Source organism: Stomoxys calcitrans, chromosome 4, assembly GCF_963082655.1.
Source record: "Stomoxys calcitrans chromosome 4, idStoCalc2.1, whole genome shotgun sequence".
NCBI classification, from domain to species: domain Eukaryota; kingdom Metazoa; phylum Arthropoda; class Insecta; order Diptera; family Muscidae; genus Stomoxys; species Stomoxys calcitrans.
Genome location: NC_081555.1, coordinates 163,586,678 through 163,606,147, shown reverse-complemented (window position 1 = coordinate 163,606,147; position 19,470 = coordinate 163,586,678). Strand labels below are relative to the sequence as shown.

Genomic DNA, 19,470 nt, shown 5'->3' with positions numbered 1-19,470 from the left:
ATAAGCATAATAACAGATCCCGGCACTCTCTTTTATTTTACTCAATCCTTGTTGTGAGAAAATATGAATGTTGAGAGATTTTAAGCATTTCGACTTATTCGCCTGTGCTCTTAAAAAACCGCAAAGTTTTTGCCACAAGTGTTGTTATTGTTAATCAATCATACATTGAAGAACGATCTCAGAGGGCAGTGGTGAATTTCATATCTCATCGTTGGTGAAACGAAGGAGCTAAACTAATGAACATATCGCTCTAGCTGTTCTAATGTGCTGCTGTTGTGTGTTGGGCGTGTGTTGTTTTAGAGGCAAAATCCAAGTTTTCTTGGCTAGTTGGGTATTTGAAAATCGTTCAGTTATGTTTTGTCGCTTCCAGTGTGAGGAACAAAATTCTATTGTAAATTGGTGAAAATATTAAAGAAAATAAAAAAGTGCTTCGATTTTGTAAACCGGTGGTGTGCTTTATGACTTGAATTGAATTTGGCTATTGCGTTGTGGCTGTTTTACTTTAAAAGTGCTATTGCGTTCGATAACGTGTGTCCAACAATTGCAAATTAAAGCGAACAACTTAAAAAGAAGTTTTTGTGACAGACTTAAAAAAATCACATAAGGCAACACAAAAAGCACCGTTTAAGGTTAGTTGGTGGTTTTTCGTTTCTCAAAAGTGATTCCAAAATCATGCTAGTTGTATGTTTACGTTTTACTACAAAATTACGCGCGTTTGTCTCAATTGTTGTTGATGTGTGGCTATGGTGATGGTGGAGGTGTTGTTGGAGGCAGCTTAAATGACGGCAGTGTGCCTTCCATTATCAACATCATCGTTCATTATAGGGGTGATCTTGAGTTGATTGATAAAAAAAAACTACAAAACGACTTCAATTGAGCAAATAATGAAATTACATCTATTCATTCCCAAAAAAAAAAATAGAAATATAAAGCAAGGAAATGGGGAGGCTAAGAAAAAGACCGGCTGCTGCCTATCTCTATTAAAAAATATCTATCAAAAGAACAAAAGGTTAATAAATTCTTCTAAAAATATATTTAGCCATTTACATAAAAATATATGTACATATGTTTATATGTATGTACATGGACCATATCAGTCATTTTGGTATGCGAAAAAAATGTATTTGCATACGTGTTCGAATATGTGCGTGCCTTTGAATACTATGTATATGTATGAAAAAAAAAACAACAAATTATCTATTTCTTGATAAGAATTTCAATAATTAATTTGGACTAATCTTAACCGCGGGGGGCTCAATATTTAAAATGTTCGTTAGTGGCGTTAGAGAGCCATCAATATTTTAAATACTTCATTAAAGCTTTTAGTTGGATGTTGGGAAAGTGAAATGGTCTGTATTTTAAGCCTTAGTTGATTGCAGCGTATTAGTTAAGTTCCACTGTAATTTAATTTAAATTTACTACATAGAACGTGCGTGCTTTGGGCACAAAATCGGTTAACGAGCAGTTTATTTGGCTGCTAGGAGAATTATTACGTAAGTAATATTTTGTTTGAACAAAGCCATTAGGTGCACGCTTATGGAAATGTACATGTCACATAATTATCCATATTTACTATATATTAAAGAATTAAAATAACATAATAATTATTGCGTACTCACCACCATAGGATATGAAATATACTAATCCCATCCTTCCGTTTGAAATATATCGGAATATCGGTTTGCAATACTATTAAGTACAGGCTAGCTGACAAGAAGTATTATCAATTCAAACAATCACGTATGTTTGTGCGATAACAACTTCTTTGCTCTTCGAGTCTAACATTTTTGCTTTGGTGTAAGATCGTCTGCCTTGTGGAACTTGTATGGTTTTACCTTGAATTCGTTTTTCAATAAATGTTGCATCCTTTTACGGGATGGACGACTTGGTGTTTTCACTTGTCGAACCATTTCAGGAACTATTGTAGATTTTTTGTACCACCTGCATATTGTTGGGCATGCTACCAGCATCATTATTATGATACTCAAAAATTTTGTTTACTTTGAAGTGTTTGAGTTCGCCAACAATAGCCGGTTGTGATTTTCCATCCAAACATAACGCAATTACACTGTTACGCTTGAAATCCACCATTAATAACCTTCTTTTTAAATAAACTCAGTGGCAAATGTTTTTGGTAGCTTGTAATCAATTTTTGAGCTGTCAATAAAACATATAATGTAGATGTTATTTATACTTTAACAGATATAACAGTGTGTACTTGGTAACAATTCTTGTCAGCCAGCCAGCCATTTAGCCATGTCCATCTGCATTTCGGACAATATCACGATAGCGTTTTTTTTTTAGCTTGAAACCTTTCACAGATACTTCTTATTGATATACAGCGGTCAAAAAAAGTATTCATCATTCAATGTTTTTTTTTTAATAAGTCTACAAAAGACAATTGGAATAAAAACATATTAAACTAATGATGCAGTAGTGCTTGTGTGATATATATGTACACAATTTCATTGTTTTTAAAGAAAAAAATAGTATTTATTGGAACAAAAAGGGCCATTTTACAGCTGAACACAAAAAATTAAACAAAAAAAGTATTCAGCATTGCAAAAAAACAAAAAAATAAATAACATAATTTAAAAAAATGAATACTTTGTTATTCGACGTCTTATAACTTCTTTTAAACGGTTTGACATCGATTGGACTAATTTAGCGGTTATATTTTGGTCTATATTAGTCCATTCCTCCATTATCACCTGTTGCATTTGACTCTTGCTCGAAAAATTGCGCGTTCTCAATTTGCGTTCGAGATGTTCCCAAAGATGTTCAATTGGGTTCAAGTCGGGACTTTGAGGAGGAGTTTTAATGACTTGGGGGCAGTTATACAGCATCCACATCTTGGTATTTAAAGCAGAATGTTTGGGGTCATTATCTTGATAATATTGAAAGTTATTACCAAGCCCAAGTTTTACATTCCTCTTTAAAATGTCAATGTAATACTTATGATCCATTACTCCATTAATAATTTCAAGATTTCCCGCTCCTGAAGCCCCCATACACCCCCAAACCATTAAACCACCTCCACCATGTTTTACGGTAGCAACTGTGTTTCGTTCTTCAAGCTCTGTATTTGGTTTTCTGTACACTATGACCTTTCCATCGCACCCAAAAAGATTAAACTTGCTCTCGTCTGCAAAAATGACTGTTTTCCAAAATGATTCGGGCTGTTTTACATACATTTTTGCGAAGTTTAGCCTTTTCACTCGGTTTATTTTATTTATAAAGGGCTTCTTACGTGCAGTTCTTCCTCTGTAACTATGCCTTTTGAGTGTATTTCGAATTGTTTGTGTAGTAACTTCCTTCCCTAAATATTCCATAGTGTTTTTACGAAGAATGGTCGCATTTGTCTTCGGAGTTTTCTGAACTTGCCGCACTAGCCAACGCACATCTCCAACTGAAAGTGCTTTTGGTCGACCCTAGTTTTTTGAGTTAAACCATTCCTGTGGTGTTTTATTATCAAAACTTTTACCTCATCAGAAACCTCGTTTTGCTTACGACCCATTTTGACAAAAACTATATTTTCAATGAAATTAAATATTTGCTGTCAAGGGCAAAGCCTCCTTTACTAAATAAAACAGAAAAGGGGGATTCCCAAATAATATTTGAATTTGACTTTGATGATAGCACATCAATGATGAATACTTTTTTTGTTCTGTTTTTGGTGTTATTATATAAAATTGCATTTTTTGCGCTAATTAAATTTATTTTTTGAATTTATTTTAAAACATATTACGAAAAATAAACTATTGCATAAAACTGCATTATTTGTTTACTTTAAATTTTCTTCAATTACCCAAAATAAGTGAATTTATTATCAATTTTGCTAATGATGAATACTTTTTTTGACCGCTGTAGGTCGTGGTGCTTACAAATTATGATACATAGACGCTTTAGTGATTAGAAAAGGGAAATGATTTAAAAAGAGATTAGTATGAAAAGAAGCACGGCTTCAGGAAGAATACTAAACTATTTTAATACTAAACCATATTCAATAGGGTGAAAAACTTTATTAACCGGGTACTTGCAATAAGTGACAAACCATTTCATAGAGATAATACACAGACAATAAGAGACATATAACAAAGAATGAAAATTTAATGAAGCGCGTCACGAGAAATCCCAGAAGTACCGACACGGCAGTAGAGAAAACTTACAAATCAAGGACAAGGCGAATGTAGTCTACAATTTTCTATGATATTACTAGATAATCTATTGCGTTATAATCATCCGATTATATCATACGATATAATTGGACAATCCATTACATGAGCGGAAGACTTAGCAACTCTAAAATTTTTTTTTTATGAATCGCCTAGGCTAACTTTTCACGATTGTTTTTATTTTCAAGACTGGTATTGAATTAATAACATAATTGTTTTGAGTGAAAAACTCCTCATTTGGTTTTATGACGATTGGTACCTAGTATGACGAATATTCGATGAACAACTAATCTTGACAGCATTTTTAGAACAATATTTAATAAATATTCTAAAACACTTATTTGTTACTCGTCCAGGCGAGTAATGCGCAACTCTTATAGAAGAGTATTTAATAAATCTTCCAAAAATACTAATTTGTTACACGTCCACTATTTTTGTGGGACTCAAGTTCTTTTAAAACTCTTCTGATTCAAGGCCAAATCAGAATGAGCGCATTCAACGTTGTTTTTGAGCTTTGCGTTGGAAAATGCAACTCTGCAAACAAATCCCGCAAAAGCAAAAGTTCAACAATTTTAAACTTAATAGATAGTGATTAACGACGTTAGCCGAAATATCAAAAATAAATAAAAATTTAAGATTTCAAAAAAAATATATCTTTGTCTTTTAATTAAAGATCTTGAGCCGAAATAAACCAACAAATAATAGAAGCAATAATTTTATAAAAAGATAAGATTATTGAATCGGAACAACCTAATAAACTAATGATTAGACTTTTATACATTACAAATGCAGTACAAGTTCAAGGAGAAGGGAAAACAAATATTGCCCTTCAAAATAATAGAAAAAAAGTAAATAAGTAAAAGTGTATTAAGTTCGGCTGAGTCGAATCTTGTATACCCTCTACCATGGATTCCATTTGTCAAGTTCTTTAAACGGTTGGAATTGCTTTTCGTAAATGCACAAAAAGTCAAATCAAGAGGCAGGTTTAAGTGAAACCTTTGTTAAGTTAAAAGTATAAAAGTTGTACTAAGAAATTGTATTGCGCCCTCTGTAGGGAGAATGTTCAGTGTGGGAGCTCTATAAGGTTATGGAAGGACTCCGATGGTACTTGGTTTAAATATTGCCAGGTTATGTAAGGGTCTCAAAAAGTTTGTCAGGTTACGAAACTATTCAAAAAGTCAAGTCATTACGAAACGAAAAGTCCTCAAATCAGATAAGAATTGCGCCCTCTAGAGGCTGAACAAGTAAAATCGGGAAATCGGTTTATGTAGGAACAAAATGCAATATTGCTCATGAATATTCCATTAAGGAACATTATAGACCGATTCAGACCATACTTAACATCTATTTTTAATGATCTGTAAAATTTATAAAATCAGATAAGAATTGCGCTCTCAATAAATCAAATCGAGAGTTCGACTTATGAGCCGATTTGGCCCATTAACAATCCCCAGCGACCTATATCGAGAAGAAGTATCTGTGCAAAGTTTAAGCGTTATGTTTTAATCGTTTAGAGGCTATCGTGATTTCCACAGAAGTTCGGTTAAAAATATAGATTGGTAGCCCATCAAAATTTCGCGGTGTAACAAACGGAATGACTTGATTAGTAAGTATACCCATAACAAATAACCTTCAAAACAGATCCAAGAAAAAATACTAAAATAATTTCTTTGAAAAACTTGCACAATATAATCAATCAAATTTCCACCAAGAGAGAGAGAGACTGTTAGAAAAGGGCAACTAGCAATTTAAAAAGATTTATATTACATTAACGATGATAAGCATTGTTTGTGGCTTGTGTACCTGTATATGTAGATAGAATTACATTCGTTAATCTATACTAGCATTAGTTTTGTATAGATCAGTTTGTCCATGTGTTTGCTGGCTAATAAATTGATTCTATCGATTTAAAAATAAACGTCCTTGGATTTAGTGCATGGAATCTGTAAAATGATCGATTAAATAAAAAATACTTGTGGGCTTTTGAATTCATTCAATTATTTGAATAAAACCAATCAATGTTTTTATAAAAACATAAAAAAAGAATATATAATCTATTAAATCGAAAATACTTGTGGGCTTTTCAATTCATTCAATTTTTGAGTAAAACAAATCAATATTTTTATTTAAGAATCACCAATGTTTTTAACTTTTCCATTTAGGAAGTAATTTTTAAAAAATTGTCTGTCGAAATCGCAATAACCTCAGAACGAATAACGATATCCCCCTTAGCACAGATATTCTCTTATGGATGTAGGTCGGTGGGAATAATCAAAGGACCATTTTGGTTCAGATCTGCGTACAATGTATATCGTCCACATGATACGCTTATCTATATGCTTAAAAGTATCAGGTACACTAGGTCATGTAGGGTATTATACACATCGGCTATAACATTTCATTACTTGTTTATATATTACATTGTAAGCCAATTTATCATTATTTACATCTATTCTCCTTATAAAATATCAAAAGTTTGAATAAATAGTTTTTTTCTTGCTTAAAAATCAAAATAAAAAACACGTAAGAAGAATAGTTCAAGATAACGACATTGCATTGACAAACGCTGTTTCAGTTCTTATCACACCAATTAAGAATGTTTTACAAGTAAAGTCATTTTTTATCGCTACTTTATTTTATAGGAATAAATTAGGCTTGTAAAGTGTGTGAAACATGTCAAGTAAATACGCATAAATAATAGGGGGTTCCTCAAATTAGCAAACATAATAAAATAAGAGTTTCAAGAATACATCGATACTGAAGTTCTAATAGTGGAGAGTTTTTGAGTTCGTAGAAGAAAAAAACGAACTAGGTTTGGTTTGTGTGGTTATAATAGCTGTCTGAAATAGGATAAGTAAGTCCATTGTAATAGCATAGAAACAAGAGAAGGAAGACTGTTTCACAGTAGCTACTACATACATAGTTTTTAAGGGCTAATGCTTTGGGAATGTCCACATCTACAAATTTAGATGCAAATTTGCCCATGAACGTTCCAATAAGGAACAGGGGCAAACTTCTGACATATCGGTGAGTGCTGTCCGATTAAGTTCAAACTCAATCATAAGGAGCTTCCATTTTATAGCCGTGTCCGAACGGCGTGCCGCAGTGCGACACCTTTTTTGGGAGAAGTTAAGTTAAGTTCGGGTTAAGTTCGAAGATGGGCTATATCGGACTATATATTGATATAGCCCCCATATAGACCGATCCGCCGATTAAGGGTCTTAGGCCCATAAAAACCACATTTAGTATCCAATTTTTTTGAAACTTGGGACAGTGAGTTATGTTAGGCCCCTCGACATCTTTCTTCAATTTTCCCCAGATCGGTCCAGATTTGGATGTAGCTGCCATAAACACCCATCTCTCGATTTAAGTTCTTGCGTACATAAAGGCGCATTTATTTTCCAATTTTGCCAAAATTTGGGAGAGAGAGTTGTTTTGGCCCTTCGACATCCTTCTTCAATTAGGCCCAGATCAGTCCAGATTTGGATATAGCTGCCATATAGGCCGATCTCTTAATTTAAGGTTTTGGGTCCATAAAAGGCGCATTTATTGTGTGATGTCGCCGAAATTTGGGACAGTTAGATATGTTAGGCCCTTCGACATCTTTCTTTAATTTGGCCCAGATAGGTTCAGATTTGAATATAGCTGCCATATAGACCGATCTCTCGGTTTAAGATTTTGGGCCCATAAAAGGCGCATTTATAATCCGATTTCACTGAAAATTGACACAGTGACTTATGTTAGGCTTTTCGACATCCGTATCGTATATGGTCAGATCGGTTTATTTTTAGATATAGCTTCTTAAAAGACCAATATTTTGTTAAACACAATTGAACAATGACTTCTACTTATAAGTATTTGGTCCAAATCGGAACATATTTCGATATACACGCTATGGGGCATAAGGTATGCATTTTTCACCGGATTTTGACGAAAGGTGGTGTACCCGAGGTGGTGATTTTCCAAAATTTCTTCCCGGCCGAACTTAACGCCTTTTTACTTGTTGTTCAAATGGCATAGTTCCTCAGAGCACAAATGTGCTCTGATTATTTTAGGTATTTTTTTATAGCCGTGATCAGACAAATTTCTTTCCAAAAGTTATACAATATTCCTTTTCATTTTATTTTAGTTTACTCCCTTTCTAACAACATCAGCATAAATAAGACAGCAACCATTTTCAGCAAACAACAAACTTTTCACCAGTCACTACTGTTCTGAAATTTCAAACAGCAGGCAATGTTTACCATTTTCCGCAAATTGTTTTTTGATAAAAAAAAAATCCTTAACCTTATAGCATTAGCCAAGGAACATTGTCTAGCCAGAATTTCTAGATGTAGAATTACATTTAGTGCACGAGACTAGAATTCCATCAGATCGGACTGTGTGTTGAATGGTAGACGGACTTTGAAGTGGCGCCAATAACACTATACACTATTATAAGTCTGACATCGGCAATATATCGTCAATGCATGAGAAGCGGTTTAAGCTTCCAATGTTTTTCAATAGACGTTTTGCAATTGTACGAGTATAAAGCACTATTTTCGCTTTGGTCCCTGCCAAAATGAAACTTCATGTTTCCTGCCAAACAAAGCATCCAGGTAAATGGAAATTCCACTTTTGGAACCTTATGTGTATCTCTAGCTGAAAAGAACAATCTTAATTTAATGTGGAGTTACGGCCAATTCTCTGAAGTGAGAAAAGCTTCCTGCAGAATATCTCTAAAATGCAAAGAAACTTCCTAGTAATCACAAAAGCTACGTCTTTGGCATGCGCAACTATTGTAATATCTCTATTTTTTGGAATATATCCATTCCAAAGAAGTGGAGACACTACGCCAGATAGAATACATCCTTTAGTAACTAAAACTATATATAAAGTCCTTGGCAGCGAGATAGTCTTTGCACAGGTGACTTCTTTCAATGTATTCCAAAGCTTATAAAAGTCGCAAATATATTGCGAACTATTCAGCCTATTTATGGGTTAATATTTGACTGCTACGTTTTAAGATAAGAAACCTACAAAGGCCAAGATAGTGTCGTAAATTAATGTTTGGCCTCTTATCATACTGATAAACATAGAACGTCTAGGAGGTAATTTTATAATTTAAGATAATTGTTTTTCTACCTAAAACTACGAGTATTAGAATTTTTGTGTTGTTAGCTGCCCCTTTTTATAACTAAAAAAAAAATAAACAAAAATCAGCTCATATTGTTAATTGAATAGCATTTTTTGAAGATAAGATTGTATTAGACCAATTTCGGAAACAACTGCTACCAAGCAAAACGACACTTTCAAATTATAATTCTTTGCCTGTCTAGTTTTTTTCCAAGGGAGAAATTTGCACTTCAAACGCAATTTTTATATATTGACAGCGCTCGTTCTGCACATATTTTGGAACGTGTTTGCTTGGCCAATTGCCAGGTTTATTTTTTTTTAATAAATTGTTTGTTTATTTTATATATGTATATATATTTGTACACAATACACGACAAAAGCGGCAGAGATCACTTTGCGTAGTGTTGTGCTTGCACATATGTTTGTGCTCTTAGTGTTGCTACTGGATGTTTTCATACCCAACATTGGGGTGTAACATGGTAAAAAATAAAATTAATAAGAAGCATATTCGGAATATTTTTCTAAATTACTTTTAGTCGCGTGCCAGATACAATGTTTCTAAGCTATAAACGGTGAACTTTTCAGAACTTTGGATCGCATTTGTCGAGTTGTCGCGGTATCTCTTTTTGGGCAAACAAAGAATAATAGAAAAGAATTGTTATGCTACTGGATATATATCTAGTTATAGTCCGATTCGGACTATAAGTAAATTGAATGTTGAAGACCATAGTAGAAGTCATTGGGTAATATTTCAGTCCATTCGGATAAGAATTGCGCCTTGTAGGGGCTCAAGAAGCATATTCGAGAAATCAGTTTATATGGGAGCTGTATCAGGCTATAGATCGATTAAAACCATATTGGACACATATGTTGAAGCTGTTTTACAAAATTTCAGCAAAATCTGGTAAGAATTGCGCCTTCTAGAGGTTTTAGATGTCAAGATCCCAGATCGGTTTATATGGCAGCTATAGCAGGTTATGTGCCGATTTGAACCATATTTATTGCAGTTGTTGGAAGGCATAAAAAACAATTTCATGTTAAATTTCAGCCAAATTGGAATTGGGCCCTCTATTGACTCAAGAAGTCAAGATCTATGATCGGTATATATGGCAGCTATATCAGGTTATGAACCGAATTAAACCATACTAAATATTAAATCATACTAAAGACTATGTCTAAAATTTCAGCCAAATCGGAGGAGAATTGACCGCTCTAGTGGCTCAATAAGTCAAGACCCAAGATCGGTTTATATGGCAGCTATATCAGGTTATAGACCGATTTTAACCATTCTTAGCACAGTTGTTGGAAGTCATAACAAAACACTTCATGGAAAATTTCAGCCAAATCGGATGAGAATTGTGCCTTCTAGTGGCTCAAGAAGTCAAGACTCAAGATCGGTTTATATGGCAGCTATATCAGGTTATGAACCGATTTGAACCATACTTTTCACAGTTTTTGAAAGTGACCCCAAAACACCACGTGCAAGATCCCAGCCAATTTGGATAAGAATTGCACCCTCTATATTCTTAAGAAGTCAGGACCCAAGATCGGTTTATATGGCAGCTATATCAAAACTTGGACCGATTTGGCCCATTGACTATCTCAACCTTAGCGTGCTTTCGACAGACTGACGGAAATTGCTAGATCGACTTAAAATGTCATGACGATCAAGAACATATATGTATACTTTATGGGGTCTTAGACGCAGATTTCGAGGTGTTACAAACGGAATGACATAATTAGTCGAGGGTATAACAAAAATAAATCTCATTTTCATTTTATACACCTCTGGAGTAGAGTACCAATCTGATAGTTATGTTTGAGAAAAAGTGTCTGGGGAAATTGCCAACCCCAAAAAACTCCGCAAAACGGACACATGGACCGATCAGGATAATATATGTATGTAGGTGTCAAATGATAGGTAAATAATAGAAATGGCGTACGCATCAGGTCTAAGAATTTATGGGCAAATATTATTTTCTTATTTTATTCTATGTTAGTTATTTTATTTCATAATTTTTCACATAATTTATTATTTTCTTAATTTATTTTACTTATTTTTATTATTTATATTATTTCATTTTATTGCATTATCATTTTATATATTTTGATTGATGGCCCAAAATTTCAAACTCCTATTCTATTCTCAAATACCTTGAATTTCAGCCCCATATTGTCATAGTAAGGCTACATGGCCGTTGGTGCCTTTTGGGGAAAAACGCTCTGAAAGTTGAATCCATATTTCAAAATAAGGTTCGCACTCTACTTGTAAAACCTTCATTGTCATGCTAGTGGTTTAAGGAAAAAACGATGACCCCTAAAAACTTGACGTCGTTTTTGTAAGTCAGGTTCGTTCTGCCTACCATTCGAGACCCCGTATTACCAGATCGCGCTACATGTCGTTTTGGGTTGTTCAGTGGCAGGGCAATCCCTCACACAACCCCCTTCTGATATTGATATATAAAGTGCTCTAGTTTAATCACATGATCATTTTAAACTATCTGAATATTGCAAGTAAATCTACAGTAAACATACAAAACAGATATTGATTTTTTAGCTTAAAATACCTGGGAGCCATTACATAACTTAAGTAAAAATACTGCACCCTCTTTCCTTTACTGGTTTTAACTATCCGCCAACTATTTCATTCATTAGTTGCTTAGTGTGGTTGCACAATTATTTACTTGGACTACTTTTAATATCTACCTCAATGTTTAAATATGTGCGTTGCCAAAGTTGTATTTAACCTTTGTCATAATATTAAACCGCAAACATCATAGTCCATAACCCCAGCTTAAACTACTGACTGACATTCATGCTAAAGAACATCCACCCGCACCCCAATGACCCTCCAAACATTTGGAAGTAACTTTCTCACTCCCTCCCAGAATATTCACTTTTTAGGTCCTGTTATATAATAGTTTGTAGACGTCGATATTTTAAACTTTTTTTATTCCCTATTTAGTCACTCATGGGTATATATCGCCAAGTGGCACGGTTTCTCCCGTACCGAGACACTAATTAGAGTAAAAAATGATATCGCCTGAGATTGTTTTCAACTTCCTTGAGTGCAGATTAAGTGACTCGCACGATAGAAAATGTTTTAGTATACTCTTGCTCTCGCACACAGGGCTGCCAGATTACTTTGGAGTAAAAGCAGCACATTTAAAGAAAAAAATCGGCAATTTCGGCACACTATGTTAAAAAATCGGAAAATGTTTTAATGATAAAACGCATATTTCAAACACTGAAAATAAAATCGCCCTAATTACGGCCGAATTTTACATACCGACCACCATGAAAATTCTTCGAACCAGGGTAAAAAAACACTTTAATGAGCTGCAACTTAGCCTGGGATCTTTATCGAGACATAATCTTATATAGCCCTTTGTCGATCTTAAACTATTATTGTGAAAACATAATCTGCGTCAAACTTCAGCTAAATACATAAAATTTTAGATACTGTAATAGGATTTCAACAGGCAGAATATATACAGCATATATATACATACATACAGACTAGACTTATGTATTTATTCACGCAGCTTTTTTAATAATTATTTTTTTTTTAATTATGTTCTTTGTTAAATGAAAAAATTTAGAAAAATCGGCATTTAATCGGCACTGTGCTTTTTTTGAAGCAAAAAATCGTCAATCGTGGCAGCCCTGCTCGCACATACCCTTGACCTCTCACATTCTCACCACTAATACTCCCAAACATATACAAACAACAACAACAAAAATGCAAATTGTGACACTTTTTAGGTATTTTTTAAAGATAGTTTGTAGAGATTTTATGATTTAAAACAACAAAATACATTACTATCGGCATTCTATTCATGTTTCACTAAATAGTTTCATATGATCTACTGTTCTTGGTACAAATCTAAAAATAAATTTTTTTTGTTGCTTGTGACGTGAACTGGCTGTTCAAATGCCAGTCAGGTGGAATCATTTCAAAAAAATCTTCGATCATTAAGATCGACAAGAAAAGAAAACTAAAAAAAGAAATAAATATATGAATAAAAATTATCTCCGCCCTAACAGCCGAAAAAACTTTGGAAAAAGAGAATTTACTCTTTTATTGACGTACTTATTCGAAACTTAAACTTTTTGTATATTCGTTGGAATATATCGCCAAGTGGCACGTTTTCTCCCGTAACGAGACACTAATTAGACAAAAAAAGTGATATCACCTGAGATGGTTTTCCACTTCATTGGGTGCAGATTTAGTGACTCGTACGATAGAAAATGTTTGCTGGGATAACCCCACAACACAATCACCACAAGAGTAATACTCTTTCTCTCGCATTATTTGTTTCTCTTACTATAACCACTAATACTCCAACCCATGCTTTGCATTCACACCCATAACGAAAGCTTTAGAAAAAAAAACCAACGAGAATGCTTCTTCTTTTATTGAAGATGAATTTCTCATTTCGTCGTTTCTTGGAAAAATATCTCTCCATTGATGCCAATTTCATAAAAATCCATTCAGCAGTTTCACCGTAATATGTACCACAAATCATTTCTTTATTATTTTTTATTTCATTTTATTTTATTTGGTTGATTTTCTTTAAAGGCCAATATAATAATAAAACATTTTATTTTGTTTTATTTTATTATATTTCATTTCATTTTGTTTTAATTTATTTGATTTTATTTTAAATAAATTAATTTTATTTTTTTTTTGTTTTATTTTATTTAATATCGCTCTAATAGGTAGATATAGATCGTATATAAACGGTTTAACTTCTAGAGTCCTTAAAAGATTCTCTTCTATGAAAAACTCTTAATGACCATATATAGTATGAAAATAGTTATTATTAATATTTAATGAAATAATGGAAATGTTTTTACTTTTAGCCTTTTCAGTTTAAGAACAAAGTAGAGGAACACACTACAAATTAAAATGAGTCCCCCAGCATTATTAAGCAAAGAACTGCCAGATATTGAAGTAAGTGAAAGCCAAAACAAAATGTCTTTGTAAAGCTGCTATTACACCATTAGGCATATCATATGGAATTTCAAAAACAGCAACTCTGAAAGTTGTACACATCGTGTGATACGTACGAAAAATTTAATATGACAAATGGATTTTGGATAAATATACAACTTTTTCGATTAAATCGAGCTTTTATTTCATCGAACATACATGTAGACACATGTCTATAAAAACAGTACAATACATATGAGAATACATGCCGATTAGGGCGCGCTCTATTCTTATTTGACGTACATAAGACAAGTCTAACGAATGCATAAAGTGGCAGTTAATATGACATGTCTGATCGTGTAATAACAGCTCAACACAGACACATGTGCATGAATGAACGATTGTCATAAATCATTGATTAATTGCCAATAATTGATGATTTTTGATAGTATATGAATTTATGTTTGAGGATTGTTAAACGATTCACTTATGAATTTGCATTAAAAATTGTCCACTATAAGTATTTGTTTTTTTACTTTTTAGAATTTACTCACTTTGAATCCACGTGTCAAGACCAAGTGTACAGTAGTACCCACCACAGAGACCAAGGTCAATAAGAAACACTGGAAACGTAATCCTGATCGCAGCTGTGCGGTAAGCTTTAAAATCAAGTCATCGATTAAAACAAATAAACTCAGCCAGCTTATGCCATCTTTCTTCTTTACTTCGGTTACAGTCTGGTCCAAAATTGAACAACAACTTTGAAGACATCAAACACACCACTCTCTCCGAGAGAGCTGCCCTGAAAGAGGCTGCCAGATGTTTGAAATGTGCCGATGCTCCATGCCAAAAATCCTGTCCCACTCAATTGGACATTAAGAGTTTCATTACCAGCATTTCCAATAAAAATTACTATGGCTCTGCCAAGGCCATTTTCTCCGATAATCCTTTGGGTTTGACTTGTGGTATGGTATGCCCCACCAGTGACTTGTGTGTGGGTGGCTGTAATCTGCAGGCTTCAGAAGAGGGTCCCATTAACATTGGAGGTCTTCAACAATATGCCACTGATGTCTTCAAGCAAATGGGTGTTAAACAGATAGTGCCGCCAGGCATTAAGGCTCCGAAGCAAGTGGGCAAAAAGATCGCCCTATTGGGTGGTGGCCCTGCCTCTTTGTCCTGTGCCACATTCTTGGGTCGTTTGGGCTATAAAGATATCACCATCTACGAGAGGCGTTCTTACTTGGGTGGTTTGAGCTCTTCGGAAATTCCCCAATACCGTTTGCCTGTGGATGTGGTGAATTTTGAAATTCAATTGGTGCAAGATTTGGGTGTTAAATTTGAGACAAATCGTTCGCTGTCTACCAAGGATATTATGGTTAAGGTAAATTGAATTTGTTATGAAAAAACGGAAGTTTTTATTAACTTTGTGCTTTTCCAGGATCTGCTTGCAACCGACCATGCTGTCTTTTTGGGCATTGGTTTGCCTGAACCCAAATTGAATCCCATTTTCAAAGGCCTAGATGAGTCCATGGGATTCTTTACCTCCAAGAGCTTCTTGCCCAAGGTGGCCGATGGCTCCAAGCCTGGCCTGTGTGCCTGTAAGGCTAGTCAAGCTTTGCCCCAACTCCATGGCAATGTTATTGTTTTGGGAGCCGGTGATACTGCTTTCGATTGCGCCACTTCCGCCCTGAGATGTGGAGCCAAGCGAGTCTTTGTCGTCTTCCGCAAGGGCTCTTCCGGTATTCGTGCTGTCCCCGAAGAGGTGGAATTGGCTCGTGAGGAGAAATGTGAATTTTTGCCTTACCTATCGCCCCGCAAGGTTTTGGTAAAGGACAACAAAATCACCGGCATGGAATTCGTACGCACCGAGCAGAACGAAAACGATGAATGGTTGGAGGATGAAGAACAAACCACACGTCTCAAAGCAAACTTTGTGATTTCCGCTTTTGGCTCCGGCCTCTATGACACTGAGGTGATTGACGCCATGGCTCCCGTGGAACTGGACAAATGGTTCATGCCTAAATTGAATGCTAAGACTTTGCAAACCTCAGTGCCCCAGGTTTTCTGTGGTGGAGATTTGGCTGGAACTGCTGATACCACAGTGGAATCGGTTAATGATGGCAAAATTGCTGCCTGGAGCATGCATTGCTATTTGGAAGGCCTGCCCATGGACACTCCAGCTGAGCTGCCTTTGTTCCATACCGAAATCGATAATGTCGATATCTCCGTGGAAATGTGTGGCATTAAATTTGAAAATCCCTTTGGCTTGGCCTCGGCCCCTCCCACCACCAGTGCTGCTATGATTCGTCGTGCCTTTGAGCAAGGCTGGGGCTTTGTGGTGACCAAGACCTTTGGTTTGGACAAGGATTTGGTAACCAATGTGTCACCACGTATAGTTCGAGGTACCACCTCCGGCTACAACTACGGCCCTCAACAGGGAGCCTTCTTGAATATTGAATTGATTTCCGAAAAGAAGGCTGAGTACTGGTTCCGTTCCATTACCGAATTGAAAAAGGACTTCCCTACCAAAATTGTCATTGCCAGTATCATGTGTCAATACATCGAAGAGGATTGGATAGAAATGTCCACCAAGGCAGAGGCTTGTGGCGCAGATGCCTTGGAACTGAATTTGTCTTGTCCCCATGGTATGGGTGAATCTGGCATGGGTTTGGCCTGTGGTCAAGATCCCGTTTTGGTAGAAAATATTTCTAAGTGGGTGCGCAAAGCTGTAAAGATTCCCTTCTTTGTCAAGTTGACCCCCAATATAACCGATATTGTGTCTATTGCCATGGCTGCTAAGCGTGGCAACGCAGATGGTGTTTCGGCCATCAACACGGTTCAGGGTTTGATGAGTTTGAAGGCTGACGCCAGCCCTTGGCCAGCTGTTGGCTCGGAGAAAAAAACCACTTATGGTGGTGTGTCTGGTAATGCTACTCGGCCCATGGCTTTGAGAGCCATCTCTTCCATTGCAAATAAAATACCAGGTTTCCCCATTTTGGGTATTGGCGGCATTGACTCGGGCGAAGTTGCCTTGCAATTCTTGCAAGCTGGTGCTTCGGTTTTGCAAATCTGTTCGTCGGTACAAAATCAAGATTTCACTGTCATCGATGACTACTGTACCAGTTTAAAAGCCTTGCTGTACTTGAAGGCCCATCCACCACCACGTAATGCTCCCTTCTGGGATGGTCAATCACCACCAACAATCAAGCATCAGAAGGGCAAGCCAGTCTTGCATTTGACCGGAGAAGGCAATAAGGTAAGAGGAATTATAATTTTTTCCATGAGGGAGGAACAAAAGAATTATGTTTGTGACAACTGAGATTTTGTGTGTTGCTAACGAATTGTTGATTACTGAAATATCTTCACTTTGAAACGAAGAAATATAGAATCTAGGGGAAAAATTGTTTGGTATCAAATATGCAATTCGCACTATATTCACTATTTTTTCATCCTACTGCCGACATATAACGTTGTTGGCAAACAAAATTCAGTTGCGAGAAACTTTATTTGATATACAAATATCAATTTGTAGTTTTAAGGAAACCCAAAATATGTACCCATTTCTTATCAACGTAATCTTTTCCCTTAGACTTTGGGCTTCTTTGGCCCTTATTTGCACGAACGTGAAGAGAAAATGGCACAAATCCGTGCTGAAAAAGGACCTATATGGAAAATTGATGCCGACGACGATAATGAAGCACCACAGAACGGACACTCTAATGTGGAGGTGCCCAAGGTGAAGGATATAATTGGTCGTGCTTTGCCACACATAACAAACTACAAGAGTTTAGATAATAAACAACAAAAGGTTGCCTTGATCGATGATGTAAGTTAAGGACATTTTAAATGTTGAATTATATTACCATAACTAACTGTTATTTATTTTCAGGATTTGTGCATAAATTGCGGTAAATGCTATATGACCTGTGCTGATTCTGGCTATCAAGCCATTGAATTCGATCCCAAGACCCATATACCCCATATCACAGATGATTGTACCGGTTGTACTTTGTGTGTCTCCGTTTGTCCCATCATTGATTGCATCAGCATGGTGCCCAAAACAATACCTCATGTTATTAAGCGTGGTTTGGGTGAGGAGAAGAATTTCTTCACCCATGCCTTGAGCCCAATGCAATAGAAGAGGGTGGATGACTTCTTAGCATAGGACATTTCGGGCATTGATAGAGCATTTAACATTTTTCGTATAAATTTAACTGAATTGTAGTTATTGTTTTAAACTAACTAAAAATTATATATAAATACATACATATATATGTATAGATACGTACATACATTCATATATTTTGTATATATGTAATTATAAATGTAATAACATGTTTAAAGAAATTTGTGGGTTGTGGACTTTGAACTATCGCCTCTGATTAGGCGAACAAAGCTTAGGCCAAAATTGATCTCTGATGTGGTCATTATACAGCTTTTACCATCCGTAAAATTGGAAAGAAACTCTGTCGTCCTAAGATTTCCAAAAATATGTGTTTGCAAAAAAGATAAAAATTTTTCAATTAAAAAATTGATTGGAAATAAAAACGTTTTCAATTAAAAAGTTAATTGATTCAATCATTTTTAATTAAATTTTTGCAATTTTCAATTTCATCACCTTCGTGATTGAAATTTTTTTAATTTTTAATCAAATAATTAATTACATCAATCATTTTTTTAATTGAAGAAAAAAATAATTGAATTAAAAATTGGTGTTAGATCCTATACCCCTTCTTTTATAATATCTGCAATGTAGCCTTCAATTTATTTTACTTAAGCACCGATTTACATATCGTTCCCTACGATATATCTAGAATGAGATTTCAAAGGGCCATGCGTCCCACATTTCGGTTAACTTATAGCAATCCCATGGCCGCCGATTCTACGAACCAGATTTCAAAAATATGTTTAAAAAAATTCAATCATTTTTTTAATTGTATCAATTAAAAGAAAATAATTGAAAATATGTAAAAATTTCAATCAATTTTTTATTTGGATCAACTAAAAACATTAATTGAAAATTTTAAAAATGTCATTTTTAATTGAATATGCAAAAATTTTCAATTACTTCTTCAAAAACGGTGATTGATATTATGACATTCGTGATTGAAGCAACTTCAAATAAAAAAAATGGATCAATTAATTTCGTGATCTAAGGCGATCTCACCATGTCCGTCCGTCTGTCAAGAGCACGATATCAGTAGAAATAATAAAGATATCCGCTTCCAATTTTGGAAATATACT

At 35.0% G+C, this 19,470-nt stretch overlaps 1 protein-coding gene across 2 annotated transcripts; it reads left to right on the top strand.

Annotated features, from left to right (window-relative positions):
* The first annotated feature begins 284 nt into the window (after positions 1–284).
* Positions 285–18,795, top strand: LOC106087485 (dihydropyrimidine dehydrogenase [NADP(+)]). 2 transcript variants are annotated; one of them, XM_013252542.2, is made up of 7 exons: positions 285–629; positions 14,157–14,247; positions 14,770–14,880; positions 14,963–15,607; positions 15,665–17,482; positions 17,816–18,052; positions 18,116–18,795. In XM_013252542.2, the coding sequence occupies exons 2-7, from the start codon at positions 14,203–14,205 to the stop codon at positions 18,362–18,364; spliced, it is 3,105 nt and encodes a 1,034-aa protein (XP_013107996.2). In that variant the 5' UTR covers positions 285–629; positions 14,157–14,202; the 3' UTR covers positions 18,365–18,795. The 2 variants fall into 2 exon arrangements, with proteins under 2 accessions (XP_013107996.2, XP_013108002.2); XM_013252548.2 differs by lacking the exon at positions 285–629 and adding an exon at positions 1,427–1,493.
* Positions 18,796–19,470: the final 675 nt, after the last annotated feature.